This window comes from Misgurnus anguillicaudatus, chromosome 3 (genome assembly GCF_027580225.2).
Source record: "Misgurnus anguillicaudatus chromosome 3, ASM2758022v2, whole genome shotgun sequence".
Taxonomy (NCBI): domain Eukaryota; kingdom Metazoa; phylum Chordata; class Actinopteri; order Cypriniformes; family Cobitidae; genus Misgurnus; species Misgurnus anguillicaudatus.
This window is the reverse complement of record NC_073339.2, coordinates 39,234,683-39,248,457: the sequence shown is the minus strand read 5'-3', so window position 1 is coordinate 39,248,457 and position 13,775 is coordinate 39,234,683. Positions and strand designations below refer to the sequence as shown.

General features: G+C 37.5%; 2 protein-coding genes across 4 annotated transcripts in view; both read right to left on the bottom strand.

Annotated features, from left to right (window-relative positions):
• The window catches only part of ttyh3b (tweety family member 3b), a 51,217-nt gene extending 46,221 nt beyond the window's left edge, over positions 1–4,996 (bottom strand). For both annotated transcript variants that reach the window (XM_055205876.2, XM_055205877.2), the window contains exons 1-2: positions 4,502–4,996; positions 3,973–4,125 (exon numbers count right to left, since the gene is read on the bottom strand). In XM_055205876.2, the coding sequence (XP_055061851.2) occupies positions 3,973–4,098 (126 nt within the window). In that variant the 5' untranslated portion in view covers positions 4,099–4,125; positions 4,502–4,996. The remainder of the gene's footprint in view (positions 1–3,972; positions 4,126–4,501) is intronic.
• Positions 4,997–6,157: 1,161 nt separating this feature from the next.
• Positions 6,158–13,775, bottom strand: part of iqce (IQ motif containing E) — a 22,797-nt gene continuing 15,179 nt past the window's right edge. For both annotated transcript variants that reach the window (XM_055205869.2, XM_055205870.2), the window contains 10 exons: positions 12,641–12,696; positions 11,437–11,654; positions 10,689–10,787; positions 9,255–9,348; positions 8,969–9,091; positions 8,787–8,888; positions 7,258–7,370; positions 6,922–7,043; positions 6,750–6,821; positions 6,158–6,593 (listed from right to left, as the gene is read on the bottom strand). In XM_055205869.2, coding sequence (XP_055061844.2) covers positions 6,433–6,593; positions 6,750–6,821; positions 6,922–7,043; positions 7,258–7,370; positions 8,787–8,888; positions 8,969–9,091; positions 9,255–9,348; positions 10,689–10,787; positions 11,437–11,654; positions 12,641–12,696 — 1,160 coding nt within the window. In that variant the 3' untranslated portion in view covers positions 6,158–6,432. The remainder of the gene's footprint in view (positions 6,594–6,749; positions 6,822–6,921; positions 7,044–7,257; positions 7,371–8,786; positions 8,889–8,968; positions 9,092–9,254; positions 9,349–10,688; positions 10,788–11,436; positions 11,655–12,640; positions 12,697–13,775) is intronic.

The window sequence follows — 13,775 nt, the reverse complement described above, 5'->3', positions numbered from 1 at the left end:
GCAGAAGTTTTGTATTTCTTTAAAGGTAAAGTGTGTGTGATTTCTGCTTTCTAAATAAACTGGTCAACCAAACTTAAAGTACCACCCCAAATGGATGCATTAGACTGGATAGGAGTAATGTTTTAATAGTGCCATAATGTAACCATTAGATGGCTTATTTATAGTTGACTACGCATATTAAATAGAATTTAAAGGTGCATTGTGTAACTTTTAGAAGGATATATTGACAGAAATGCAATATAATATACATAACAATGTTATTAGTGGTGTATAAAGGCCTTCATAATGAACTGTTATGTTTTTATTACCTTAGAATGAGCCGTTTTTATCTACATACACTGCGGGTCCCCTTACTTGAGAGTCGCCATTTTGCGCCGCCATGTTTCTACAATAGTCATTTAAATGGACAAACTGCTCTACAGAGCGCATTTTGTCACCACGTTGTCTCAGGCGATGACCTGTTTGTCCAGTGTCAGCTTCTCTGTAGCCTCTCTATGCGTTTCGAAACGAAGGGGTGAGCTATGGACCGTGCAATTCACAGTCTCACCCCTAGATGTCGCTAAAACACAGTGGAACTTTAACACTCTATAATACACCTTAACCATTAAATAAGGTTTTTAGCAAACTGAACCTCTGGATTTTATTTGAATTCAAGTCTTTTCACTGTGATTAAGAGCTGGTGATGTCTCTCAAGGAACAAATTGCATTACAATCAAACGATCTTCCCGCAAGGCGATGTTTAATCCTAAAATCAATTTCTATTAAAGAAGCCTTGAGTTTCGTTCTGTCATTCTCATCACTGATCATCCTTTGAAAACAAAAGACGATTGATGGTCATTTTGCCTCATAGTGTTAACCGGCATGCTCTGGTCGTGGCCAGTGACAGCTATAACCAGCAAAAAGAGATGCAATTTCACGCAGCTGGATGTTATTTCCTACTGGCTCTCTGGAGAATATCTGCTTTGATAAAAGAGCCTCATTTTATGAAGTGAACAGTAAGCAGCACTTCTTCACATCTGAACTCGAAGTTAAGTTGCTTTAGTCTCTACAGCTTTGTCCGAATGAATACCTGGAAATCAGCTATCAGTTAGGTACTTTTGCAATAGGATGATGGATACTACATGGCATGGTATTAGATTGAAATACCATGGTACCATGATACTGAATGATTATCATATCCATTTGTTATGGCACGTACATGGTACTCAGTTTGTTTTGGTACGGGAACGTTTGTTGTTATCTGGGTGAAAAATGCTTTTCATTTAAACTTAAAGGGGACATTTCACAGGAGTTTTTTAAGATGTCAAATAAATTTTTGGTGTCCCCAGAGTACCTATGTGAAGTTCTTGCCCAAAATACCATAAAGATAATTTATTATGGCATGTTAAAATTGCCACTTTGTAGGTGTGAGATTAAGAGGCAGTATTATCCCCTTCTGACATCACAAGGGGCGCCAAATTTCAATTACCTATTTTTTTACATGCTTGCAGAGAATGGTTTACCAAAACTAAGTTACTGGGTTGTTCGTTTCCAACATTTTCTGGAAAAAGACAGATTTTCATGATATGTCCGACTTTAAACTGTAAAACCATGTATAGAGCTCAGGAATCTGACGTCAATGACCAAATGCAACGCAATGCATTCTAGGAGTTTATGCTATGTAATTAGTGGTGGTTGCTGTGCAGACTGGAGAAGTAGTTGCTAATGATTTCATTTTACAGACTAAAAAGACGTCCAAAATGACGAACTCTTGCTGTGTAGTTCATTGTCATAACCGCAGTCACGATCGCTGTGGGAATTAAATCTTAAATGGAGTCCGATTTTTCAGCTTTCCCACTTGGAAACAGCACAATGGCACAAAGACTTCCGAGTTAACCAAACGGCATCCCATGGCATGGGTTGCAGCCATAGATATGTATAAAGCCTAGATGTCTCGCCTGCACTGCTGGCCAATTGAGCGGAACGTCCGCATTTGGCAGCCATCTTACCACGGGGCGCTCGCTCACTCGTAGCATTGAGTTTTAATGGTGCAGGTACTTTTAAATGACCATAACTTGCTTAATTTTCTACCGATTTTCAAACGGTTTGGTTTATTATAAACATCAAAGATGACACTGCATACTTATGAAAATAATTTTCATGAAACATGTTAAAGCATCCAGAATTATAGCCACGTTAATAATGTTTGTAAGAAACCAAACTGTTTGAAAATTGGTAGAAAATTGAGCACGTTATGGTCATTTAAAAGTACCTGCACCATTAAACTCAATGCTACGAGTGAGCGAGCTCCCTGTGGTAAGCTGGCCACCAGGTGATGACGTTAGAGACTCCGCCATAACACATCTACCCTTTATACATATCTATGGTTGCAGCAGTAAGACAACAAAACATAATCTTTAACTGGATTTCTAAAAAAACAAGTAAACCTTTTTGTTGTGTTTGTTGTCAGTAACAGTTATTTGGGCTTTTGAATTTCCATAACTGCGTAATACTAGACTAGCGTCTGTTCGCTTGTGCGCATGCATAGATATATACACTGAATGTCGCCTTGGGGTTCAAAGCATGCATCAAAACCGCCGCCATAGGAAGTAGCTAGGTAAAACTGCTATCTCCGCCTGTACTTCGAATTCATGGATGATGCCGGACTTTTGTGCTGCGTATGGATGTTAGGCCTACTAGCACTATGCATTATAGTTAGAAAAAGTAGATATTCATAATATCCAAACTTTAATTTTTGAATCGCATTCATGACGATTTATGGTGATTTTATTTCTGTTACACCATTGCCTACAATGAAGCTGATGCCGGGTTCCCCTGTTTCAAGATGGCGGCTCTATTTGACGCATTCGGTCCAATATACTGCCGTAGCCAAGGTGAAATCTAGTGTACGAATATATATGGCGCGCAGCATAAAACATGGGTGATCCTTCCCACAATGCATTGCAACGCAATTCGCAATGACATTGATTCCCGATCTCTATTATGTGACCTATTATATATTTCTTGCCTGAGTGAACGTCATTGCGGTTTCATTGTCTTTTATATTCACGTCTTTACCCTAAAAGAACTTAATTTAAAAAAGGGTATTGAAATAATTGCATGAGATATAAAAGCAAAGCTATTGGATTGGAAACTATAGCCTTTTGACAACTCCCCTGTGTGACAACTTGCCCCAATCTGCCCAACCTACAGCAAAATGTTGCATGTGCATGCAGATGTGTTACATATGTAGTCTATACCTATACATGATCATATTTATGGGTGGTAACTGATTTGTGTGGGCAGGTAAACCCAAATGCAGCATGAACCAACAGCATGAAATCTCAGAAAACCCTTCAGCTTCCAGAAATAACATCACTTCTGGATGGTAACTGCTCACCGATTGGACAACCCGCTCTGATGTACCCTGTGAGCTCGGTGAGATGAAGTCATTACAAACAGATTAAAAATCAATGCCACTCTTTAGGCATAAAAGCCACGCTTTATTGAAACCAAGTCTTTTCTAATTGACTACATTGCACCAGAGTCTAGCATTTCTCCAATGTCCAACCTCAACACCATTCGGACATTGTGTATAATAAAAATCACTAATAAATTATGTGCTACATTTATGCATATGGCAGATATGATTTTCAAACTGACCTACACAGTGCATTCAAGCTTTAGGCTTTATAACCAGCACGTGTGTTCCTGAGAATCAAACCCATGGCTTTTGTGCTGCTAGCGCAATGCTTTACCAACTAAGCCAACTGAAAACACAACACAACCCATTAGGATGTCAAAATATGAGAAATATGATTTAAGAGTCTGAATAAAATGTCTCACGATCTAATAATAACTATTCGCCTGAGTTGCCCACACTGCAGTAAAAGCTTCATGGGATGACGTCATGCCAGAGAACATACTTTGATGCTGCCGCCGTCGCGCGCGTGCTCGTCTATCGTAATGTTGGCTCGGATTTTCTCGACCCACCTTTTGATACTCGGAGTCCTCAGGTCGGAAGTCGCTGCTGGTCAGCTGAAACTGTAGGTTGAAGTGGGGAAGGCGGTGGAAAAGGTTCACCCACCACGGCGGGGAATAATTCACCACGGCAGCCATAGCGGTCACGCAGCTGTAGATGTTTTACTGTAAAACACAAATACAATGTTGTATTCAGCAGCCGAGCGTAAACACAAATCGGCACCAATGAGATCGCGTCGCATTGCATCAAATGCCTTTTAAGTGTCCCTTTACAAAACCCCTCTCCAGTTAGGCAGGGGTTAAAATCTGCAGCAAAGACCCCCAATGCAAACAAATGCAACTATTTCTGTAACGTTAGTCAATATTTTTCCTCCACTTGCATGATTTATTTGGGTTTTTATCGGTTATGTATTAATTATTCGCTTTATTATCGTTATTATTCGAATATGTGATTTATTAATTATTCATAAATAATTTTCACCACTAATGTTGAGAATACAGCATGAGCTCAGGCAGGCTTTTATGTTACCAAGCATCTTACCCTTTAAAGAGGCTAATCCATATTTCCAGATGAAATCTCCAGTGAGACTGTTGACTATAATTGTATACAACAATGATCCAAATCCTTAAGAAGTCCTCAATGCATTCAGTCGCGTGCCTCGATGAATGAAGCGTATTCCGTCTCGCGATGTTTTAATCGGTTTATTTCTGCTCAGCATCCAATGTGTTGTCCACTTGATCTAAGCACCGGTGTGTATGTTGTCCAGCGATCTAGCTACACACACTGAGAAGAATGAAGGGAGAGCTTTAAATGCCTTTGATGTCCTCCGAAAGCAAGATCGTGCGCTTTTGTTTAAAGGTGGTCGCGCGCCGCTCCCCTCCGCTTGACGGCTGTGATAAACGCTTCTTTATTTACATCGAGTTAGAATTGAATAATCTAGAAATATAGGCGATGTTATCAAACATTACGAGGCTGAACCAGTGATTTACGAGCTGGAAATGCGTCCAGTTGATGTCAGTCGGTCATCCAGATTCAATAAATGATTTAGTGCGTTCACTGGCCTCTAGTGGTCATTAGATGCAACAGCAACTCACCCATGCTAAAAACACAAATTATAATGGTTTACTTTAAACATTTAAAGATGTTATTAACCACTAGGTATTTACTATTTAAACCATTACAGATTTACTTCATGCAGTGTGTTTTGGGCCTTATTCCAGTAGGATTTTGGTGCTTTCTGGGTTTCCATCTGCAAGATAATTTTTTTTTTTTGCAAGATAACATCCCACCAACACAACACAACACAACAGATCACCAGTAGAGACCCAGAGTGAGCATTATAGTTTCCATTAAAACCAATATAATTTCCATTATATATTTAAAAAAATCTAATTCTGTGATGGTTTCTGTTGATTTTTTCTTCAGCAGGAAATTTCAAAAAAATTTTACTTACCGTATTTACCATAGTTTTTGTATACGGCAAGAAAAGCTGTACTATATGGAAATTAATCTTTTTTTTCTGATTTTTACTATTTTGAACTATCAGGCATAGTTATGACACAAAAAATGAAAATTATAATGTAATTAAAAATCTGCATGTTAGATTCTAAATAGCTATATTGCGTTTACTATGTAATATTACTGAAGTCTCCCCCCTTCAATTTTAATTGGTATTTTCCCCTTGCATTTATTTAACTATGTGCTAAGACAATGTACAACATTTACAACGTTTCAAAAAATTATTTTTACCAAATTTATATATGTTATATATTAAAGACCATGATGAAGTTTCAAGATGATGTTTTAGCAATATTCAGGAAGTCATTTCCAGATTATTTCTATACTAAACACAGGATTGATATTTTCACTTTAAATACGCACGGCTGATCAAAACGAAGTTTTTAATAAAAAAAAAACACATTCAAGCACATGAAATTAATGCATTGGTTTAAACCTAACATTAAAACAAGATGACAGAAACAGCAAAGAACACAGAAAGTAGTTTTTAAGAAGTTTTCAGTGCCATTTGCATTACTGGATATACACATTAATGACTTTGTCATAAACAAACAAACTTTTAAATGACACAGCAAAGGATTTATGACACAATACGTTACATTGGTGGTGTTTGACAACAAATTTGTATCTATCTGAGGTACCTTAAATGCATACATGGCTTCAGTATCCTTTATAAGACAGACTTTCAAAAAATTTTTATTGATCTGTCAGACCTATACAAAAAACATAATGATCCCTGGTAATCATTTAAATGAATATGAGCATTTATCGCAAGGCACGTTTGGAGTGTGAAAACAGCTTCTCTTTACAAATCATCTTCATTTTGTAGGCGTAGAAGTCAAAACAAAGCAGTTTTAGTTGAATGATAAAGTGTGATAACCACAAAAATGATCCATCATTCGTGTAATCTTTGTTATTTCCCTCATAGATGTCAGTGTATATCCCTAAAATGCTTAGAATGAAATCAAGTCATTTGCATCGAGTGGATACAGGAATGTTTCTCTTTTTCTCAAAGGCCTTGAAGGAGACATGATGATCTCATCATCGGAGTCGTCCGAATCGACTGTTTTTGGGACTTCTGTTTCTGATGGCTGTAGTCGGACGCTCCTTTCATCTTAATAGCGACAAAACAAAATCATGAACGCCATTCCAATAAACACATGATCATGTATTGTGAAATTATAAAGGCAGTTTATCTGTGATGATGCAAGTATAAAATGGTGGTTTCAGAAATATAAATGAATAAGGTAAAAACGTCCTTTATCCTAACCTATAAGTGACTGTTTGTGGGAATGCACAGAGTTTGGTTCTTCTTTATTCACCTCACCATTCTGAGTTCCACCTAGAAGAACAAAGTGAACATTTGATAACAGCCACAGGGGTTTAAAAGAGAGGTTAATTTAAAGGGTGGCCAGACTAATAAAAATGAATCTTTTCTTGACCTGAGGTTGGCGCTTTATTCCTCAATGTGGCCTGCGAGGAGCCTCTGGACAACAGTGGAGGAATAGAGAGAGGCTGCATTTTCGTATGGGTGGAAGATAAAGGTTCTGTACCTGTAGATGCCCTGCAACATTGAATAAACATATGAAAAAACTAAAACAAAAGTATACTGCACTTATTTAGTAAGAATAAGCTTAAAAAAATCCAATATATGAGGTTCAGAAAACATGCTTAAAATAATTTGAGTTTATGAGGATGAAATTAGTTTGCAGTCTATGAAGTGTACTGTGTGGTGTTTTTGAATCAATAAAGTATGTTCGTATAAGATGTCATTTCACCTTTCCGTCCTCAGCATGCTGCGTTTGATATGAGCCCTAAAAACAGACTGAAGCAGGGTCACTTCCTCATCCTGGACACAACCAACAGCCCGAGTGTTTGTATCTGACTGTATCTGAAAAACACAGTTAACTTGCCTCGTTAATTATTAATTATAGTAGTAGCATTGTATGTGTTGTGTATGTGTATTTATATGTATATGTACACTCACTTAAAGGATTATTAGGAACACCATACTAATACTGTGTTTGACCCCCTTTTACCTTCAGAACTGCCTTAATTCTACGTGGCATTGATTCAACAAGGTGCTGAAATCATTCTTTAGAAATGTTGGCCCCTATTGATAGGATAGCATCTTGCAGTTGATGGAGATTTGGGCACGAAGCTCCCATTCCACCACATCCCAAAGATGCTCTATTGGGTTGAGATCTGGTGACTGTGGGGGCCACTTTAGTACAGTAAACTCATTGTCATGTTCAAGAAACCAATTTGAAATGATTCGAGCTTTGTGACATGATGCATTATCCTGCTGGAAGTAGCCATCATAGGATGGATACATGGTGGTCATAAAGGGGTGGACATGATCAGAAACAATGCTCAGGTAGGCTGTGGCATTTAAACGATGCCCAATTGGCACTAAGGGGCCTAAAGTGTGCCAAGAAAACATCCCACACACCATTACACCATCACCAGCAGCCTGCACAGTGGTAACAAGGCATGATGGATCCATGTTCTCATTCTGTTCACGCCAAATTCTGACTCTACCATCTGCCTTGTCTCATCAGACAAGGCAACATTTTTCCAGTCTTAAACTGTCAAATTTTGGTGAGCTCGTGCAAATTGTAGCCTCTTTTTCCTATTTGTATGTGAGATGAGTGGTACCCGGTGGGGTCTTCTGCTGTTGTAGTCCATCCGCCTCAAGGTTGTGCGTGTTGTGGCTTCACAAATGCTTTGCTGCATACCTCAGTTGTTACGATTATTTCATTGCTCTTCTATCAGCTTGAATCAGTCGGACCATTCTCCTCTGACCTCTAGCATCAACAAGGCATTTTCGCCCACAGGACTGCCACATTCTAAATGTTTTTCCCTTTTCACACCATTCTTTGTAAACCCTAGTAATGGTTGTGCATGAAAATCCCAGTAACCAAGGATCCAGGACCGGCCCGTCTGGCACCAACAACCATGCCACGCTCAAAATTGCTTAAATCACATTTCTTTCCAATTCTGACATTCAGTTTGGAGTTTAGGAGATTGTCTTGACCAGGACCACACCCATAAATGCATTGAAGCAACTGCCATGTGGGTTGATTAGATAATTGCATTAATGAGAAATTGAACAGGTGTTCCTAATAATCCTTTAGGTGAGTGTATAAGTATGTATATCGTATACAGTACAGTATATATCCCTGTACCATGGTATTATCGCAGTACTTTTACCGGGTCAAGGTTATGCAGCCAAAAGAGCTGCATATGCAGTCAAACATGACATACTGTACTATAAACATCCCGTAAATAAGCCAATAATGGTTACCATGGCAACAGAGGCAGGTCCTGGGTCTGCCATCGTCTGTCTATCTAATTGCCTATGTCTGGTTAAATGCCCTCTGAGGCAGGACTGCAAGAAAACCAGATCCTTAGAAAAAGTCAAAAACATTGGTTAATATTTAAATGACAGAATTATGTAAATATTGAGTTGCCGTGTGTTGTACCAACCTGCGCTCGGTGTGAACGCCAGTGTGTCTGGATAACATTCGCTGCTCTGTTTTTAACCATCTGTTCCGGCAATAATGGTGATGATTTTTCTGTGCATGGTAGTGACAAACAAGCGTCCTGGACCTGTGAGAGGAGGTGTGTGATGTAAGGGTTTCATTTTGTTTCATCAGATATGTTCGACATGGGTAATCATGCTCAGTATAAAAACCTAGGAGTTGGCGTATTTCCTGTGTGAGTCAACCTACTTAAAAAGAGATTATCAGTGTAAGAGACGGTCAGGATGTACCTGACTTGGATCCTGTACGAATCTGATTTTTCTTTCCTCCTCCAGTTTGTCTTTTAAACAGTTCAGTTCTTTGATAAGCGCTCCCATCTCCTGCCTTAAAAAAAAAACATGAAATCAAAAAACTTTATTTACTTTTTTAATAAATGTTCCTGGTCATATTGTTCATGATTTATTACTGTTCATTATTTTACATTTATGGATTTGGCAGACGCTTTAATCCAAAGCGACTTGCTGTGCATTACAATACATTTTTTATTAGCATGACCTTTTGCGCTGCTAATGCATTTACAGGAACATGTGCAAAATATACCTAAATACCTATTTGCTGACATAACTTAGGCGTTTGGGTGAGGAAAATTATATTAACCAATAATATCACAAACTAACGTAGTGCATGTTGTTTTTATATACAAAAAATAATGAGACTGATGAAAAATTTTGACCCTAGACCAGTAAACCAGTCATAAGTTGCATGTGTATATTTGTAGCAATAGCAATAGGATATTAAAGGGGACATATAATGGAAGATCAACCAAATAACTTAGTTTTGGTAAACCATTCTCTGCAAGCATGTAAAAAATAGGTAATTGAAATTAATCTCCCCTTGTGATGTCAGAAGATAACACCGCCCCTTAATCTGCATTATCCAACCACGGCACTGCCATTTAGTGCAGACATCAGCTAACTTGCATTTTAAAGGACACACCCAAAAATGGCACATTTTTGCTCACACCTACAAAGTGGCAATTTTAACATGCTATAATAAATTGTATATTTTGAGCTAAAACTTCACATTTGAACTCTGAGGACACCAAAGATTTATTTTACATCTTAAAAAAGTCTTCTGAAATGTCCGTTTAAGTTAATATCATGATGTTTCTTGAAGATATTTGGCAAAGTTTATATCGTAAATATCAAAAATGTATTTATCATTAGTAATACTTGTTGCAAGAACTTTATTTGGACATCTTTTTAGACGATATTCTCAATATTTAGATTTTTGCAACCTGAAGATTCCAGATTTTCAAGTAGATGCATCTCGGCCAAATATTTTCGTATTTGCATCACACGAAAACTGAATAGGCTTTTCATTGATGTATAAATCTCAATTAAAAATATTGACCAGTATGACTGGTTTGTGGTCCAGGATCACTAATGTATCGATTTAATGCATTCTTTAGATAAAACGATCTGCCAAATGTACACACGTTAAAAAAAGTGTGTAATGTATGAGACAGCCATGTGTTATGGTAAAACTCCACTAAACCTAAATTTTTTAATTTAATTGTAAATGTAAATGTATAAAATACTTTTAAAAGTGTGTCTCACATAACATCACATTTAGATTTCAGATTCTTGATCAACAGCAAAACCTTTCTAAGATGTGTCTGGTGCATTAGCAAAAACCACAGTATACTGTATTGTATTACAAACCTGTGTGTCTGCATCAGTCTTTCATGGTCTTTGATTTGTTCTTTAAGCACCTCTTTCATGCTTTCATCCTTCTCAAAAGACAGCTGCTTTTTCTCCTCACTGAAAAAAACAAAATTGTTTAAAGAATAACTACAAATTACTTAGTTTAAACAACCTGAAACACTTTGCCATTAAAAGTCCACTGTGTAGATTTTTAGTGGCATCTAGTGGTGAGACTGTGAACTGTAACCAACGGCTCAGTCCACAGCTCAACCCTTCCTTTCGAAACGCACAGTGAAGCTACGGTAGCCGCCACAGGACAAACAAGTCATCGTCTTAGACAACAGAGACAAAATGCGCTCCATAGAGCAGTTTGTCAGTTTAGGGCTACTGTAAAAACATGGCGGTGCGAAATAGAGACTTCCATGTGAGACCCACGGTATATGTAGATAAAAACGACTCATTCTAAGGTAATAAAAATAATACAATTCATTATGTAAGGTCTTTATACACCACTGATAATATAGTTATTATGCATTTTTGTCAAGAAATCCTTTTAAAAGTTACACAATGCAACTTTAGTTAACCAAACAGTAACAGATCACCACACATAATATGTTTCTACTGTACCATAGAAAGCATTATAACATCATGGGACCATTTACATTAACCATTTCTATTGCCATTCTGTATGAATTATTTTGTTGTTATGATATTAATAGATAGTATTGTACTGTGTTATGATGCGTGTATGTTTGTGTCAACTCACTCTCGACAGGTTAGTTTATCCTTTAATTCTTTATTCTCCACTTGAAGTTTCTTAAGCACGTCTCTTAGATGCGCATTAGTCTCAGTATTCAATGACAGGTGTATCTCTGCATCAACAGATTTGCTCTGATTGGCTAATTCAGACTCAGTGACTTCTTCTGGGCCCTTCTGTGACTCTGACACTTTAGAAACCTGAAGATTCTTCATCTGCTCAACTCTCTGTAAAAAAAATAGTAAAATTATATTAAACACATATTTGAAAACATTTGCATTGCTCAAACAGACTGTTGTGTGTACCTCAAACCCAAATCCACCAAAACAGGTGCATGCAAGGGCAAAACCTGATTAAAGGGTGCGATTTCATGTTTCCCGTTGTCTTTGAAGTGTTAAAAGCTGTTTGTGCATATATAAAATCTGTAAAGTTTTAAAGATTAAAGTCTTAACTCCAAAGAGATATTCTTTCTAAAAGTGAAGGCTCATCCACGCCTTTCTAAAATGCCTCATTTAAACATGCCTCCACATATTCCTGTCACTAAAAAAATTGCATTACACCAAATACACAAAATAATGTTCTTTTTAGCAATGTCATAGGACCCCTTTAAAGGGCACCTATTATGGCCTTTTTACCAGATGCAGCAAAGTCTAAGGTGTGCCCAGAATGTGTCTGTGAAGTTTCATCTTAAAATACCCCACAAATCATTTATTGTAGCATGTCCAACATGACCCTATTTGGGTGGGAGCAAACCGCGCTGTTTTAATTTCTGTACCTTTAAATGCAAATGAGTTACAGCTCCTCACTTCCTTACAAACACACAGTGAGCACTTTTAGTTCAAATAGATCTAATTATTACAGTTTGAGAGAATATTATCTAGTGGACAGAGTACAACTTGCTGAGGGTGGAAACTATTGTAATGCAGGACTGTAAGTGGGCGGGGCTTTATCAATGTGACCTCACATTGATGAGAGAATCAAAACAGCATGTCTAATGAGACTGCTGTTAAAAAACAGGGAGCAGGGACCTTCTTGGTTTGAGGCAACAGTGCTACCCACTGAGCCAGTATATCAATATTAATAATAGCAATCTTGCACTATGTATGTGATAAAATCAAAAAAGATTCAGCATTCAATCGGATGATATATAAATGATACACAAGTGATCATGCTTTCTATGAGGTAGGGTGTATAATATTAAAGATGGCAAAACCTTTTCGAGGTCCAGGATTCGTCGGACCAGTCTCTGTTTACTCCAATCCATATAACCTAAAAACACAAACACATATTACTGTATATGGCTGAATTCAACTCAGAATATCTACCTAAAATACCTAAAAACGTATTTATTATATTCATACATTATTTGATTTATTAAGGCACACATCAGAATGCCGAAATTTTTGTTTGAAAACAAAAACAATGACCACGTTTACATGCACCCTCATAATGCAATTATAATGGGATTTTGGCAATATTGCGATTATACCTCATGTAAACAAAATACTTTGATAAAGACAATGCGATCAAGCTCATAATTGCAGCAGAAATAATCGTCTTAAAACAGGTGCATACGCATTTATACCACACTATCTGTCTCATCACGGCACAAAGTAACGAAATACGTCCATAAGAACGTGTTTGTCATTTAAAGGCGGGGTGCACGATTTTTGAGAAATGCTTTGGAAAAGGGCGGGTCTATCAAAAGAAGGTCCCGATTCTATTGGGTAGGGGCGTGCTTGTTTAGGTGATTTCAAATGTCAACATTGGCTTTCAGAGATTGTGCACCCCGCCTTTAACTTAAGTAAATTAAAACAGTGGACAGTATATGAGAGTTGGTGCTCTGCATTGGGCTATGTGTGCATAAACACAATCATTAGCGAATAATCAAAAAATAAAAAACTGCATGTAAACAGGAGTGAAGAGGTCTTTACTCTGATTATTGGAAATAATCGCATTATTGGTGTACATGTAAACGTAGTCATTGTAGTCTGTATGACATCAAAAATGGTGGCACATTGATAACATTGAATCTCATTGGTTCTTGCATGTTTCCTGACTAGCTGTCTTGTACGCATTTCATCACGTTTCAATGGCTTAGAATCACTTGTTTTAAAACTGCGGTGCTTAAATACTTTTTGTGATCATGCGCACAAGCAAGGTGACGGGTGTGTAACCTTGATAGAGACGATAGTCCAAAATTTCTACCGGCTGACAAATATCTACCGGTTTATCATACCTCTAGTGGCCACCATATAAGAAAATGACATGACAGCATTTTAATATAAAGTGATTTGTTTGTGTTTAACTGAAGAATGAAAGTTATATAGATCTGGGATGGCACACAG